The 17,724-nt window shown below is 43.1% G+C and overlaps 1 protein-coding gene across 26 annotated transcripts in view; it reads left to right on the top strand.

Annotated features, from left to right (window-relative positions):
- EPSTI1 (epithelial stromal interaction 1) overlaps positions 1 to 17,724 on the top strand; it is a 307,624-nt gene that overhangs the window by 29,831 nt on the left and 260,069 nt on the right. For all 26 annotated transcript variants that reach the window (XR_012426892.1, XR_010582571.2, XR_012426888.1 and 23 more), the window contains exon 6: positions 8,686 to 8,759. Coding sequence is in view for 14 of the 26 variants with exons in the window: in XM_074021918.1 (XP_073878019.1) it covers positions 8,686 to 8,759 (74 nt within the window). In the remaining 12 variants the exon portion in view is untranslated. The remainder of the gene's footprint in view (positions 1 to 8,685; positions 8,760 to 17,724) is intronic.

The raw sequence follows: 17,724 nt of genomic DNA, 5'->3' as shown, positions 1-17,724 counted from the left end.
TTGCATTCCCTAGACTAGGGTCTGTCACAGTATATATACTTCGAGTGATGTGCTGTAGCTTCCTGGTACTGGCTTGTACTGTGAGAATTGTGACATTTTCAGGATTTTTTGAGCTACTTGGCTTCATCATTGTCAGCTTAAAACCGACTGTGCTGGAAAATATTTATGATGTGGAAATCAGTAAATGCTACAGATTAATTTCCCCTCCTCCTACCTGCTAGACCTGATTAAATGTTGACCAGCACACCACTGCTTAGCACTAAATGAAAAAGGTATTTTCTTACCCTCTTCTACCATCCACATTCTAAAGCCAAGTCTCAGAGGGCTAGGGAGAGCAAAGATTTGGGGAAATAGCTGGCCTATTGTGTGTTTGATATTTACTGATTTAAAAATAGATTCTAATTCATGTAGTTGGCAGAATAATGCTCCACCCCAAGATGTCCACGTTCTATCCGTGGAACCTAGGAACATGTTTCCTTACATGGGTAGGGGGATTAAGGTCACAGGTGGAATTAGGGTTGCTAATCAACCGACCTTAGAGCGTGTATCCTGCAATATCCAGGTGCCCAATATAATCACAGGGGCCCTTAAAATTGGAAGAGGGAGCTAGAGAAAGAAGAGATGATACCAGGAGAAAGATTCAGCCCACCGCTGCTGGCTTTGAAGATGCAGGAAGGGGCCATTAGCCCAGGAACGTAGGTAGCCTCTAGAAGCTGGAAAAGACCAGGAAACTGATTATTTTCCTTTGAGCCTCCAGAAGGAACACAGCCTTTCTGGCACCTTGATTTTAGCCCATTGAGACCCATTTTGTACTTCTGACCTCCAGAGCTGTAAGATAATAAATGTATATTGTTTTCAGCTGTTAACTTTGTGGTAATTTATTACAGCAGAAATAGGAAACTAATACTACTCATGTGGTTTTATAATGATGCATTGATTTCTTTTTTTTTTTTTTTTGAGACGGAGTCTCACTCTGTCGCCCAGGCTGGAGTGCAGTGGCCGGATCTCAGCTCACTGCAAGCTCCGCCTCCCGGGTTCACGCCATTCTCCTGCCTCAGCCTCCCGAGTAGCTGGGACTACAGGCGTCCGCCACCTCGCCCGGCTAGTTTTTTTGTATTTTTTTTTTTAGTAGAGACGGGGTTTCACCATGTTAGCCAGGATGGTCTCGATCTCCTGACCTCGTGATCCACCCGTCTCGGCCTCCCAAAGTGCTGGGATTACAGGCTTGAGCCACCGCGCCCGGCCAATGCATTGATTTCTTATCCAAGAAATCTATAAAGCAGAGACAATGTCTCTAAGACATTAGAGCATTAGAGTAAAAAAGCAGTCTACCAGATGCGAGTGTTTTGCCACTGGTTCTTTCAGCATAAATAGACAGATTTTCCTAACTCCCCACAGCAAGCATTTCACCCAAATTTAGTGCTATGGGAGTAAATCACATTTTCCCCCCATAATCACATGATAAATAATAATTTTATTTTCCCATACTTTCGTGATACCCACAAACCTAAACTATGAAATCTTCTAACTCCATTCTAAAGACTCTGTCTATTTCCTAGGTTCATCTTACTCTGCTTTTGATCTACATATGTTTGAGATAATATGCAGTATTATATAGTTTCCAAATACAGCCACCCTTTAAATATGGGAGATTGGTTGCTGCCTCCCCCACCCCCCCCAACACAATGGATACCAAAATCCTATGTAAAATGGAGTAGTATTTACAATAGCCTATGTACCTTCTTCTGTATACTTTAAATCATCTCTAGATTATTTATAATACCTAATATGATGTAAATGCTGTGTAAATAGTTGTTATACTGCATTGTTTAGGGAATAATGACAAGAAAATCGTGTTACATATTCAGTATAGATGCAACCATCTATTCCTCATCCCCTGAATATTTTCCATCCGAAGTTGGTTGAGTCAGCAGATATGGAATTCATAGATAAGGAGGCCCAACTGTACTTCATTTGATCCCCCAACCTCATAACCTCAGAGAATTCAGGAAACCAGCTAATGATCTGAGTGACTTCCAACACCTTTCCTTGCTCTTTCCAGTAAGCTATGGCTGCCAAAGTCATTTGAAGCACTGGAAGTCACAGTGTTTTATGCAGACACTGAGAAGCACAGTTAGTTTTAATGCCATACGGTGAAGTAGGAATTAACTGGTAGAAAATAAGTTCTGCATATTAGATGCAGAGATGCATACAAGTACATGTTAAGGAATTACACTTGTTGCTTTCTTATTTGTAGGAAGCAAGTAGTAGCAAGGGCTACCAGTTTAAGAAAAATTTTAGGGGTAAACTCAACATTGAGGAAATTATTTCAATGTTGTTTATATAAACTGGGAAACATTTCCATTTCTGAAAACTTTCAGGGAACATCAGTGTTTCCAAGAAATGTGGTTCCTACATCATGCATTTCTTTGTAGATGAATTGGTGGAGGCATTAAACCTTTGGTCATTGAAATGTAATAGGATCTCACTAATTAACTTCATAATGTTGTAATGTTAATATCTCTGAAATAAAGATGTGGTACTAAGAGTGTAGGCTGATAGCTTCTCTGTGCTTCACTTACCTTAATTGTAAAGTGGGTATAATAATGTAATAATGAGACTGGCAGGACTAGAGGATACAATATATGCAAAGATCTTAGCACGATACCTAGCACTTGGTGAGCACTCAGTAAAGGTTCCCTAACCTAATTATAAATGTAAAGAAGTGCTTTAACACTATCTCATTGGATCTATTATATCAACCTCTTGGAAGGGAGGCATAGAGGGTATTATTATTTTTATGCATGAATTGGATGGATTCAATTATTTCATTTCTACTAAACCCACATGAATGAGGTTGCTGGAGAGAAAAACAAATGTGACTTTTGTTTTTTCTTTTGCCACACCGCATTTCTGAGATTTCATCTCAGCTGTGTCTTTCACAATGCCCAATGCCCAGCATTTTTTTTTTCTTTGCATTGTAACTGGGGACCAACCCCAATTACCAAGATTCTTGCTGGCTTTATATTCTTCTTATACTCTCCTTTCATTTGCAGCACGTGACCTTGTCTCTTACTTCATAGGAAATAAAGGCCACTGGCCTTAAGTGTCTTTATTTTTCTCTTTCCTTACTCTCCCTTTGCTGCACCTACCCCCATCCTATCTCAGGAGGAATCAGAAGGTCCCTTTCCTCATTGGTACTATAGATTCTTCCACCTGTGTTCACCATGTCATCTTCCCTCCTATCTCCCTAGGGACCTTGCTTCTCCATCAGTTATGCTCCCTTTCTCCTCTCACTTTCTGGTTTTGTTGTTTGTTTTGTTTTTGTTTTTCTTTCTTAGGACTTAATCTTACTCAAATCTCTCACGGTAAAAAATTTTCTGTATAGTGGTCTGCTTTCAACTCCTCTGTCCTAAGCATTATGGTTCAAACTTCTTCAAAGACTCCTCTTCCACATTTGGTTCCCAAATGTCACTCTGTGGACTGACTCTCTAACGATCACCTGAACCAAAGAATCTCTATTAAAAAAAAAAAAAGTTCCCCAGGGGATACATGGCTCAGCTAGCTTAAGAATTTACCTTCTCTGATTCCTTTCCTTCTCTGATTCCTCATTTGTTGGTAGGCTGAGTTTGGCTTTTCTTTCTAATGCTTCTCTGGTTCTAATCTAACTAAGATCACCAATGGTGTTCTTAATTGAAAAATCCAGCTGGGCAGAGTGGTTCATGCCTATAATCCCAGGACAGTGGGAGGCCAAGAAGGAAGGATTGCTTGAGCCCAGGACTTTGAGACCAGCCTGGGCAACATGGTGAAACCCCGGCTCTTAAAAAGAAAGAAAGAAAAGAACCCAGGAAAGATTCTTAAATTCCTCACTTATTTTTGCTTTGTGTAAAACTAAATATTAAGACTGGGTGCAGTGGCTCATGCCTGCAATCCCAGCACTTTGGGAGGCCAAGGCAGGCCAATTGCTTAATCCCAGGAGTTCAAGACCAGCCTGTGAAACATGGCGAGACTCCATCTCTACATCTCTATAAAAACACATATATTAGCCAGGTGTGGTGGTACGTACCTATAATCCCAATTACTCAGGAGGCCGAGGCAAGAGAATCACTTGAACCTGGGAGGCAGAGATTGCAGTGAGCCCAGATGGCACCACTGCACTGTAGCCTGGGTGATACAGCAAGACCCTGTCTCAAATAAATAAATACATAAATAAAATTAAAATTTAATATTAACAATTATAAGTACTCTGTCCTTCAAATTCCACCCTTCTGAACGTCCCTGGGAACCTTTTCTGCTACTCATTTTTCCACTGTTGATGCTTACCAGATCCCATCCCTTGGTCTCCTCTGATACTGCTGGGCCTAGGCCCCTCTCCTTAGGTGAAAAATTCCACATTTGAGGATTTAGTTATTGTTTGTGCTGATTTCTGCAGTCCGTATCTTCAGGCCAGACCATATTTCTAAATTCCAGAACCATATATTTTACCGCATGCTTGATATTTCTCCCTAAATATTCCACAAATATACCTCAAATCCAATAAATTCAAAATCGAACTCATAAGTTCATTCTGATGCTCTTAAATGATAGTAATCTTAGACTCTTCCTCCTTTTCTTACTCGTCCCATATCCATATCGTGATACTTCCTATTATTTCTGTCCCTTAAGTTTTTCTCAAGACTGTCCTTTCTTCTCTGTTCCCTATACCTGCTGACTTAATTTGGGGCTCATAATTTAAGGCCTAGATTACTGTGAGAATCACCCCAGGGGTTCTTGTGTATTTGTGGCCCTTGCTGCAGTTTAACCTCCATGTTGTTATAAGAGTGAGCCACTTCCTGGCCGGGCGCGGTGGCTCAAGCCTGTAATCCTAGCACTTTGGGAGGCCGAGACGGGCGGATCTCGAGGTCAGGAGATTGAGACCATCCTGGCTAACCCGGTGAAACCCCGTCTCTAGTAAAAAATACAAAAAAATAGCCGGGCGAGGTGGCGGGTGCCTGTAGTCCCAGCTACTCGGGAGGCTGAGGCAGGAGAATGGCGTAAACCCGGGAGGCGGAGCTTGCAGTGAGCTGAGATCCGGCCACTGCACTCCAGCCTGGGCGACAGAGCAAGACTCCGTCTCAAAAAAAAAAAAAAAAAAAAAAAGAGTGAGCCACTTCCTTTCCTGCTTAATATAATGGCTTACTGTTGGGTTTCATAAAGTCCACACTCCTTTGCTTGGCACATACGTTCCTATATAATTATTCCTTCTTACTTTCTCAACCTTATCTTCTACTTCTTTCTATAAACATTGTTCAATTTATCTATGAGTTTCTTGGATTTCCTTGAGCTGACATATTCTCTTGTGCCTTTGTATATTAAAAATGTAAGTTCTGGGCCAGGCGCGGTGGCTCACGCCTGTAATCCCAGCACTTTGGGAGGCCGAGGCGGGCGGATCACAAGGTCAGGAGATCGAGACCACGGTGAATCAACCCCGTCTCTACTAAAAATACAAAAAATTAGCCGGGCGTGGTGGCGGGCGCCTGTAGTCCCAGCTACTCAGGAGCCTGAGGCAGGAGAATGGCGTGAACCCGGGAGGCGGAGCTTGCAGTGAGCCGAGATCGCGCCACTGCTTTCCAGCCTGGGCGACAGAGCGAGACTCCGCCTCAAAGAAAAAAAAAAAAAAAATGTAAGTTCAGGGAACGCCCCTTTCCTGTCCGGGGTTACTACCAGCCCATGGTTGTCTTTGTGCAAATTAGAGACCAATTCTGCATTCAGGCAGTCAATTCTGTGGGTGCTCAGACTGCTGATAGATAGTGTCTTTGTGTGACACAGAAAAACATACCTCCTCTGTGCTAAAGCAGCCACATGCTGCAGTACAAATCTTGGTGAGGTTAACAGTGGCTCTATCTTTCCTTTCCTACCCCCCTCCCACCTGCTGGGACCCCCTGGGCTGAACAACCCATATAATGGAGTGTAGTAACCCTGTTCCTACCTTCTCCTCCTCCTGAAACACTCTTGCTTAAGATTAGGTTGGATTTAGAATTTCTATCTCTCATTAGATCCATGGTATTTATCCTTTTATTTAGTCATCAGTTCTTTGGGGAATATGAAGAAAGCTGTGAGTCTACTCTCCATAGAAGGAAGCACCCTTGTAACATGCAGCTTACCCGAAGTTAGAAACCATATTCCCAGTGTTATTCAACTTCGTGGCTCTCGTGCTGAGGATGGAGTCTAATACTAAGTAGGCACTGAGTGACTGTGGAACTTTTGAAAGCATTTCCTGACAATCCATTTAAGTGCTTTTTCTACATTCTTACTATGTTATTTGCAGACTGCTCTCCCCTAATGTGTTTAGCACACTGCCATCATTGCTTTCTTGTCTGTGTCCCCAACGAGGCTGTAACATTTTCCAGAATGGGCACTGCTCTGTTTGTAGCTGTATTCCCAGCATCTAACATGGTACCAAGCATATAACAGGCATTTGATATGAATAGGGATTGAATATAATTTTTCAACTACTCCAGAAATACTACTACTACTACTTTTTTTCCCCCCAAAATACTTCTCCATCAACTATTAACTTCTGAGGCATAAACAGACCTTTTTTTTTTTTTTGAGATGGACTCTTGCTCTGTCACCCAGACTGGAGTGCAGTGGCACTATCTCGGCTCACTGCAAGCTCCGCCTCCCGGGTTCATGCCATTCTCCTGCCTCAGCCTCCCGAGCAGCTGGGACTACAGGCGCCCACCACCATGCCCGGCTAATTTTTTGTATTTTTACTAGAGACGGGGTTTCACCATATTAGCCAGGATGGTCTCGATCTCCTGACCTTGTGATCCGCCTGCCTCGGCCTCCCACAGTGCTGGGATTACAGACGTGAGCCACCAAGCCCGGCCTTTTTTTTTTTTTTTTTTTTTTTTTTTTTGAGATGAAGTTTTGTTCTTGTCGCCCAGGCTGGAGTGCAGTGGCGTGATCTTGGCTCACTGCAACCTCCGCCTCCCAGGTTCAAGTGATTCTCCTACCTCAGCCTCCCAAGTAGCTTGGATCACAGGTGCCTGCCACTATGACTGGCTAATTTTTATATTTTTAGCAGAGATGAGGTTTCACCATGTTGGCCAGACTGGTCTCAAACTCCTGACCTCAGGTGATCTGCCCGCCTCAGCCTCCGAAAGAGCTGGGATTATAGGCATGAGTCACTGTGCCCAGCCATAAGTAGACTTTTGTTGGATACAATTTAGCTACTATGTGACTATGAGTTGGAATCTATTAGTGAAAAGGTTAAAACCAGTGGTCTTAATTTCTGACTTTGCTAAAGGAATCCAGCCTTTTGTCTCTAGCTGTTTTTGTGGCTTTCTCACTGTTCTCTGAGTAGCTTTCTGAATACTGGTTTAATCAACACTTACTGCTTGTTTGCTATCTTTCACCCTTTGAGATCCACCGCAACCCCCCTAGTCCCCACCCTGGAGGGCAGGGAACTCATCACCATTGAACACTTTTGTGCTCATGAGTCAGGATTTTTTCCTAGACTAGAATCATGTTTATTTGCTTTTATAATTTTCCATTAGTTTGCCTCCTAGAATTCTGTGTTTCATTAATAATCCAGTTGCTTGCCTTATAATTGATTCTCTTGGACTGTAGTAAATTTCCTTTAGTTTTTTTTTTCTGAAACCGAAATCATCCATTTTGCCTTTCAAAATGGGACTAGTAATTAGTTTTAAGTGAATGAAGACTTTCATAGAAATGAACAATACAAGCAGGTTTTTCCTTTCTTTGAAAGATGGAACCAGACTTATGTTTGGGCTTGAAAGTGATGATTTCCATTTTTCTCCTTTCACAGGTCCTCTTCTGGGCAAATCCAATTTTTTATTAAAGTAAACCCAGCTGCTTACTGTCTCTCTTGGATTCATTTAAAACTTCATGATCCTCTTGGATAGTAGAATGTGTTTCAACTCCCCATTAAATTTGTTGTCTAGGAATTTTACTTGTTTTTCACAGGTCATAGCAAGTTAAAAAATGACAGAGTGTCATGGTGAGCAAAAAGCAAATGTTCCTGGGTTATTTAAATTGGATTAAAATATGCCAGAGCCATGGTGACAGAAATATCAAATATGAAGCCCTTTATCTCCAGGCTCTCCAAACAGCTAATTAAAAAAAAAAAAAACTATTTTCTATTCAAGTGGATGGCTTCTTTTATGACATGTGCTGTTCAGTCCCTCAACAGCTTTAAGTATGTGATTCTAAGTCAGAAGGGAGTTGGATTGTCTTATTGAAAATCTCTTCCTGAATACTTTAGTAGAATTTGGGTGTATATATAAATTTTGTATGAGCTATTTAACCATTTATTATAATTTTAATTTAACATACTTGGTATGGAAATTTCATGTTTTCATTAAAACATTTTGAAAGCACTGCTTAAAAAATAAATGTTGCTATCATTTGAACTAAAGAATAAAAACGCAAAATACTGGTTCTGTGATTATACCAATCAAGTTGGGAGAGGGGAGCTGTGGAAAGAACTTGGAGCTCCTGGCTTTCAGTCCAGTGCCCGTGGGTCTGACAGGGAATACCATCTTGGAGCCTCTGGCAGGATACTGTATTAGACTATCAAGGCTGCTTGAACCTTAGGATTTTGGACCTTGGGTAACTTTAGCATCATGGCTCTGCTTAAAGCATCTTTAATAAGTTATGTTTTGATATTTGCAATTTCAGAGCAATAAACTGGAGGAGAAAAAAAGACTTCAAGAAAACCTTAGGAGAGAAGCATTTAGAGAGCATCAACAATAGTAAGTTAATGTTTCCAGAACTTTGTGCCTTTATAGGCAGATTGTTCATACAGGTTTTAAATTCAGGTGATGGTCACTTGTCAAAACACCTGGTATTGGGTTATTGGCTGTTATATTAATTATGTCATTGAACTCTGTCACCATGTAAGTAAGGTGGGAGTCATGTCTACTCACCAAAGTATCCTTGAGTAGTCAATAACACTAAATTTGAGAAATTCTCCATTATAAATGACTTGGAAGACTTGATCCTTTGGTGATCCAAGGTACTTCTGCTTATGTTGACTTCCAGGATACCAATATAAGGAACAGAGTGTGTGCACTGAAGTGCCTAAGCAGAATCTAAACTGACCAGGGATTTATCTAATGGACTGAGGGCTGCTATACACCTGTATTTTTTTCTAGACAAGAATTGAGAAGTCATTTAGTAGTTATTGGCAAAACTCTCCACTGGTGGTCATACAGTAAGGTAATTTGCAGTATGATTTGTGAACAACAGCAGCTAATAGATACGGGGCAACTACTACGTGCTTTATAACGCAATCTACTTTGTTATGTAGGCTTGAAGGATACGCTCATGTACTAACTCTTGGTAGCCAGGTTACCTGCACATTGATTAAAAGACAAAACCAAAGAATCCTATTTCTGGCCCTACATTAATTCTAAATGTGGTAGAAATAGAACCAAGCAGATCTGGGTTCAAAGTCCTAGCTCCCACTAAAACTCTTCGAATGTCAGCGTTCTTTGTTTTTTTTTTTTTTTTTTTTTTTGAGACGGAGTCTCGCTCTGTCGCCCAGGCTGGAGTGCAGTGGCGGGATCTCAGCTCACTGCAAGCTCCGCCTCCCGGGTTCGGGCCATTCTCCTGTCTCAGCCTCCTGAGTAGCTGGGACTACAGGCGCCCGCCACCTCGCCCGGCTAGTTTTTTGTATTTTTTAGTAGAGACGGGGTTTCACCGTGTTAGCCAGGATGGTCTCGATCTCCTGACCTAGTGATCCGCCCGTCTCGGCCTCCCAAAGTGCTGGGATTACAGGCTTGAGCCACCGCGCCCGGCCTTTTTTTTTTTCTTAAATAGAGATCGTATCTATCTTATAGGCCATTTGCAAGAATTACATAAAATATGTAAATGACATAAAAGTTCCTATTACAGGCACTTGAAATGATCCTTCTTACAGTGGCCCTTGTTGAGTAGGCTCATATAACTTCTATTTTATGGAGGCTGTACGTGAATTTCTGGTCCCACCAGAACCAGTAGTGGGCGCTCCACTTTCATATGAAATATTCACTGCCTGCCTCCTGATCTCTCGCTCCATTGTTGTTCCTTGTTTGCAGAATTTAAGATCACTCACATGTCGGGGTGAGCGTATTTGTGACACCCTCCAACATATTCCTCCTCCTCAGCACAGTATCCTCTGATTTCTCACGCCACTAAAATTATCCTGCCTCTATCATAAGCAGCCCTTTCTTGCTTTAAGATTCAGAGGCAGGAATGGAAGAGAAGTTTCTCAACCCGCTGCTTGCTCCTTAACAAGTTAGATACTGTGTTTCTGCTACCCAGGCCAGAAAATAGATGGGAGATGGGATTGGGTAGGATGAAAGTGTTGGTAAGTGATGTCATCCTCCTCAGCTAAAAAGGAGCCTCACTCTAATTTTCATCACAGAATCCTTAGCCTGTCTCTCTCCACTCTTCTTGTAAGGAAGGCATTTGAGTGAGGAGCTAGTGGGAAACTAAGGAGCTAAGCACCAGGAGAAACTGTCTGTCTTGCGGAGATATGGTGGGAGGAAGGCACTAGATGACCGCTGTGAATGTATCATTGCTTTTCCTCTCATGGGTAGAGAATGAATGAGAATTTATTTCAAGACTCAGCCTGAAGAGGTGAGAGAGATTAGGGGCTGCGCTGGTGGCTTTGTGTCCGAAGTTGATTCCTTCCGGTGGGTTCTTGGACTTGCTCACTTCAGGAATGAAGCCACAGACCTTTGTGGTGAGTGTTACAGCTCTTAAAGGTGGCACAGACCCAGAGAGTGAGCAGCAGCAAGATTTATTGTGGAGAGCGAAAGAACAAAGCTTCCACAGTGTGGAAGGGTACCTAAGCAGGTTGCCACTGCTGGCTGGGGTGGCCAGTTTTTATTCCCTTATTTGTCCCTGTCCATATCCTGCTGATTGGTCCATTTTACAGGTGCTGATTGGTCCATTTTACAGAGTGCTGATTGGTGCATTTTACAAACCTTTAGCTAGCCACAGAGCACTGATTGGTATGTTTTTACAGAGTACTGATTAGAGCGTTTTACAAACCTCTAGCTAGCCACAGAGCGCTGATTGGTGTGTTTTACAGTCCTAGCTACAGAGTGCTGATTGGTGCATTTTATAATCCTCTTGTAAGACAGAAAAGTTCTCCAAGTCCCCACCCGACCCAGAAGTTCAGCTGGCTTCACCTCTCAACTTTGGTAGCCTAGAGTCACAAATGAGAACAAATGTCATTGTCCTATGACATACTAGTTTTACATCAGAAGAGGGAAGACCTACTTAGCAGTGAGGGGCCTTGGGCACAGGACTGGATAGTTGAATGGGTTCATTCTCTGGAGAGTTCTAAATACGGCAAAGTAAAGGATAAGAGATTCTTGAAGTTTTAAAAGACTTTAGAAGTTGTGCGTCCAACCTCCTTTCTTTTATAGTTCTAGCTTCTTGAGTCTTAGTAAAACAACTAAATACAGAAGATCAATCACTCTTTTTTCTGTAAAGAAAAAAAAAACTTTGCCCTCAGCCACCCAGCCTACTGTCAGTGGAGCTGAATTCAATTACACGCACATTTCACTCTTGCTCTTTCTTCTGCTTGTTGTAAAAGTCCCAGGTAACCAAGAAAAAGAGAGGTTGGCTAAAAACGAGAAGGATCTCAAATTGATTTTTAAAGCCTATTGAGAAACACGAGAAGAGGTATATGCGTGAGGTTCTTTGAAAGAGTATTGTGTTTTGAATTACTTTTGAAATTAAAAGACCAATAGCTCATGAAATAAGCAGCAATTGTATAGTTAGAAACATAAAAGAGATTTAGAAAAGATGGATCCTCTATATGACAAGTCTTTGTCATACCTTCTTAGAATCAGTTTGTGGTGGGAAAAAAACGTCTAGGAAAGCTCTTTGGATTTTTTTTTTTTTTTTGAAACGGAGTCTCGCTCTGTTGCTCAGGCTGGAGTGCAATGGCTCAATCTTGGCTCACTGCAACCTCCGCCTCCCGGATTCAAGTGATTTTCCTGCCTCAGCCTCCCAAGTAGCTGGGATTACAAGCGCATGCCACCACACCTGGTGAATTTTTGTATATTTGGTAGAGATGGGGTTTCACCACGTTGGCCAGGGTAGTCTCAAACTCCTGACCTCCAGTGATCCACTTGCCTTGGCCTCCCAAAGAGCTAGGATTACAAGTGTGAGCCACCGAGTCCAGCCAGCTCTTTGGATTTTTAACATCACAAAGGTTTTGCCAGACCAACCAGACTGCCTACCCCCACCTCCCAAATTAGTTTCTCCTGAAACTGTCAAACGAAGGAACACAAAATAGAAACACGCATAAGAAATTCTTTCAAACCAGTCAGTACTTTGCTAGCTTCCCCATGCTGCAATGTGTGATTCGCACAGCAGACCAGGAATGATACTGTTTTCTGTAGAGAGGGCAACCATGGACTTGAGCGGATTGTAAATCCAAGTTGCTGGAGAAAAAGCTCACGATAGCGACCTGGGGCACCACCATGAGAATCTTAATGTGCTCTTTCTTAACACCTTGTTCTTGACTTCGTTCATTTGCTTCTGATTATTTTTAGTGTTGTCAATTATTTAGCTAACAGGCAGAAAACTAGGCTTTTATTGACATCCAAAGGGACTCTCCTGAGTGTAATAATGAAGGCAGTTTATCGAATGCCCGTGAGGTTGCTTTCTAATTGTACGCAGTAATCTGCCCGTGCAAGCTGGCTGAAAATACACAAGCAGATTGCACATGCAGATGGAGCACACAGGATGGTTTTTATGGAAGGACCTCTGGAATGTACTTTTGCAGTACTGTCTTTTCCCTAAAAATCGAACGACTGTGACTGTTTCAATGAGCGGCTGAGAGCAGAACAGATGAATGGTGCATTAAGTCTGCTACTCTGGCTGGGGACAGACTCCAATTTCACAATTTAGAATTCGTTTTAGGATTCTTGAGCCTGAAAACAGGGTAGAAATCGGCCGTTAGCCTTGGTCTAAGTTTCAAGGTTATTTTTAGTCTCTGTAATTATTTACTACTTATAAAAATTCATGCGTGATACCTTTGGGTGGACTTTTCTATTAGGTAGAAGATGTGAAGTAACCGTTGATAAGCCTTTTTAAAAAAACAATCATAGGATTTTATGATTTCGGTTCTTTAAAACATGGGGTAAAATAAATCTCAGCATTTTAAATGTTAATTGGTAATTTGTTGGTGGTGGTGGTGGGGTGTAGTCATCTTTCCAATTGTGTTTTTTTGGATGAGTATTAAGACAGGTTTGAATTTTGAGCCTATTTAACCAGCTAGGGTAGGAAAATGAGTGAAGCAGGACAGATGCATTTTGTGTGTGGGTATTAGGAAAAAGTGTTCTTTTAAGAATTTTCTGGAGATGTAAGAATTGGCTACATTTTAAACATTAACAATTTAAAATTCATGTCTAATAACCACTTGATGACCAAAAAGGAAAGGTCTCTCTCTTCTGTTTTTTTTTGAGATGGGGTCTCATTCTGTTGCCCAGGCTGGAGTGCAGTGGCTCAATCTCAGCTCACTGCAGCTTCTGCCTCCTGGGTTCAGATGATTTCTCCCACCTCAGCCTCCCAAGTAGCTGGGGCTATAGGCATGCACTACAATGCCCAGCTAATTTTTTGTATTTTTAGTAGAGATGGGGTTTCACCATATTGGCCAGACTGGTCTTGAACTCCTGACCTCTTGTGATCCACCTGCCTAGGCCGCCCAAAGTGCTGGGATTACAGGCATGAGCCATGTTCCTGGCTCAAAGCCTCTCTTTTCAACCCTTAAAAATAACAGATTCTCACTTATCTCTCCTTGATCTGGGAAAGACCTGGAAGGGGTAAGAGTGTCTCTATAGATGCAAATTTACCCCACAAAAGACAGCTTTACAGGGCCATTTCAAAATATGTCAAAGAAATATATTTTGGGGTAAAATATTTTTATTTCCTTCAGAGTCTGCTTTCTGTCATGTGATGCTGTACCATAGTCAGGCTGGAATTTGGTATCTTATTGCCACAAAGAGTCTGTTAGGGCAGTCTAGGATGTCTATTTTAATGTACTAGTTAGTTGTGCCTAAACTCCAAAAGGGAGGGAGCATTTAGAACTTGGAATTTAGTTTCTCTTTTAGTTTTTCTTTCTGGAATTCACTTGGCTACAAGGGGATCCATTCAGTCTGTTGGGGGCGCTTGGGATTTTATTTTTTCTTTACACATTAAATGTAACAGATTATATATTCATATGGTTTTAAACTACAAAGTGCTTTGTTCTTTTAATTAAATAAAGTAATAAGAAGCTGCTCTGAGGCTGAGTGCTGTGGCTCATGCCTGTAATCCCAACACTTTGGAAGGCCAACATGGGTGGATTACCTGAGGTCAGGAGTTCGAGAACAGCTTGGGCAACGTAGGGAGACCTCATCTCTACAAAAAATACAAAAATTTGCTGGGGGTGGTGGTGCATGCCTGTAGTCCCATCTTCTTGGGAAGCTGAGGTGGGAGGATCGCTTGAGGCCAGGAATTTGAGGTTACAGTGAGCTATGATCATGCCACTGCACTCCAGCCTGAACAACAGAGCAAGACCTTGTCTCACCAAAAAAAAAAAAAAAAAAAAGCCACTCTGGAGATCCTGCAGAGAGCTTGGTGAGAATCGGAGCATGGCCACTTCCTCCATGGCCCTCCCAGGAAAGCTGGGGTCCAAGGACAAGCGAACCTCTGCCCTGCAGGCACCTGGAGCCCTTGCCATGGCTGTGCACCAGCAGGGCCCAGGCCTTGATGCAGAGGAGGACCCCTCTCTCCACTCCACCTCTTTGACCATCAGGCAGCCGCCTCTGGTCAGCCCAGACCCAGCTGGCTGCTGGGCCTCCTGGCCTAACCCCGCCTGGCCTAGATGAAGCCTTCAGGATGCAGCCCCTTTGGGTGGCACTGGTGTGTGGGGTGGGAAGCCTGGCAGCTGTGGGAACACCGTGGAGAGAGCGCTGTGGGGTGAGGCCTGGAAGGCAGGTCTGCAGATGGACCCGACTCTGCCACCTCCGTAGGCCTAGAACCCTGCACGACCGAGGCCTGGGGTGACCACTCTGTCCCAGTTGGGTGATGCCTGCCTCATTCTTGATGACAATGGACCAAGCAAGGCCTTAGTGGTCCAGAAGGTGAGCAGAGCCCTGACGGATGAAACTGCTAGAATCCACCAGGCGGGGTTGATCTCCCATCTACCATACCTTCATATCAGAAGAGAAATGGTAGGATAATAAGCCACATTTGGGCAACTGGAAGGACCAGGACCCACTGGTCTTTGGAGAGATGTACTGGCCCTGTATAGAAGACCTGTGTATGTAATAGGAATAACTGCTCTCAACTGACCTCCCCAAACTTTTAAAAGAACGCTTGCTACATCTGGCCCTTCTAGATGTAAAGAGGTTTTGCTAAATTATGGTAAAAGAGTCATAAAATCACACATCTTGCAAATGCTCACTTCTTTTTTTTTTTTTTTTTGAGACCGAGTCTCGCTTTGTCGCCCAGGCTGGAGTGCAGTGGCCGGATCTCAGCTCACTGCAAGCTCCGCCTCCCGGGTTTACGCCATTCTCCTGCCTCAGCCTCCTGAGTAGCTGGGACTACAGGCGCCCACCACCTCGCCCGGCTAGTTTTTTGTATTTTTAGTAGAGACGGGGTTTCACCATATTAGCCAGGATGGTCTCGATCTCCTGACCTCATGATCCGCCCGTCTCGGCCTCCCAAAGTGCTGGGATTACAGGCTTGAGCCACCGCGCCCGGCCGCAAATGCTCACTTCTTAAAAAAAATCATAGAAAATGTCTTCTGGAATGACTTTTTGAAATGGATTTGTGAGACCACCTCTGCAAGTGACATCGGGATGACATGTCCACATTTGTTCACTGGGTAAGAGGACTTGGGGTGGAAGACCTGAGAAGGAGGAGGAGAAGGCTCCGTGCCAGAATGATCATATTTAGGAGACATTTTCATATTTTTTTTTTTTTTTTTTTTTTTTTTTTGAGGCGGAGTCTCGCTCTGTCGCCCAGGCTGGAGTGCAGTGGCGCGATCTCGGCTCACTGCAAGCTCCGCCTCCCGGGTTCACGCTATTCTCCTGCCTCAGCCTCCCGAGTAGCTGGGACTACAGGCGCCCACAACCGCGCCCGGCTAATTTTTTGTATTTTTAGTAGAGACGGGGTTTCACCGTGGTCTCGATCTCCTGACCTTGTGATCCGCCCGCCTCGGCCTCCCAAAGTGCTGGGATTACAGGCGTGAGCCACTGCGCCCGGCCACATTTTCATATTTTAACCATTGCTTTGTGTGTGTATTTTATTCCTCACTACTGTATACATGGTTGACAATATTAAGTACTTTTTTTTACTTTTGTTGTTTGGAAATGTCTGGGTTTTCTTCTGGATGTTCTGAAGTGCCTGATATGTGTTAAAAGTACAGGTAGTAAAATAACACATTTTGTGAATATCTTTTTGTTGACATTCATATGAAATGTTTTTAGTGGGGACTGGCCAAACCACCTCTTCAGTAATACAACGTTGTGTTTCAGGGGAGGAGGTGGAGGTGCAAAGAGCTCGGTGCCCATGTGCCCATAGTGAGGCAAGAGTAACCATTGTCCCTTATGTCTGTGAGTGTTGTTTTACTTATCTGTGTTTACAGTGTATATAAAGCAGTGGTCCCCAACCTTTTTGGCCCAGGGAACTGGCTTTGTGGAAGGCAATTTTTCCGTGAATGGGGCAAGGGGGATGGTTTTGGGATGAAACTGTTCCACCTCAGATCATCAGGCATTCGTTGGATTCTCATAAGGAGATGTAACCCAGATCCTTCACATGCGCAGTTCACAAAGGGTTTCTGCTCCTATGAGATTCTAATACCGCTGCTGTTCCGACAGGAGGTGGTGCTTGGGTGGTACTGCCCACTCACTCCTGCTGTGGGCCCAGTTCCTAACAGGCCACAGACCAGTACCCATCTGGCCCGGGGGTTCGGAACCCCTGATATAAAGTACAACCGAGTCCTAATTTATAACATCCAGTCCTTCTAGATGTTAAAGAGGTTGCCTGTGTATGACAAAAGTAGAGTTTGTAGACTAATATATTGTATAAATTCTGTTTTACAATTCCTAGGAAATACTGTCTTCGGAAAATTTGAGCATTATTGAGTTGATGGGGAAGGAAAGAGTTCTGGTCCAGAATGTTCATAGTTTGAAAGCATTTTCAAATGATAACTATCCTTATATGTGTGCAGTTTATTCAAGACTACTGTATATGTAGTAGACAAATTAACCCCTTATTTAAAATATTTAGGCTATCTAGATGTTTAGAAGTGCCAGTTAAATGTTAAATGTAGAAGTAGTAAAACATTGCTTTTTTTTTTTTTTTTTTGAGACGGAGTCTCGCTCTGTCGCCCAGGCTGGAGTGCAGTGGCCGGATCTCAGCTCACTGCAAGCTCCGCCTCTCGGGTTCACGCCATTCTCCGGCCTCAGCCTCCCGAGTAGCTGGGACTACAGGCGCCCGCCACCTCGCCCGGCTAGTTTTTTGTATTTCTTAATAGAGACGGGGTTTCACCGTGTTAGCCAGGATGGTTTCGATCTCCTGACCTCGTGATCCGCCCGTCTCGGCCTCCCAAAGTGCTGGGATTACAGGCTTGAGCCACCGCGCCCGGCCAAAACATTGCTTTTTAAATATATTTTTGCTACATTGGATAGGAAATATCTTCTTTTGTAAATGAATTGATAAATC

This window comes from Macaca fascicularis, chromosome 17 (assembly GCF_037993035.2).
Source record: "Macaca fascicularis isolate 582-1 chromosome 17, T2T-MFA8v1.1".
NCBI lineage: Eukaryota > Metazoa > Chordata > Mammalia > Primates > Cercopithecidae > Macaca > Macaca fascicularis.
This window is presented reverse-complemented; position numbering and strand designations above follow the sequence as displayed.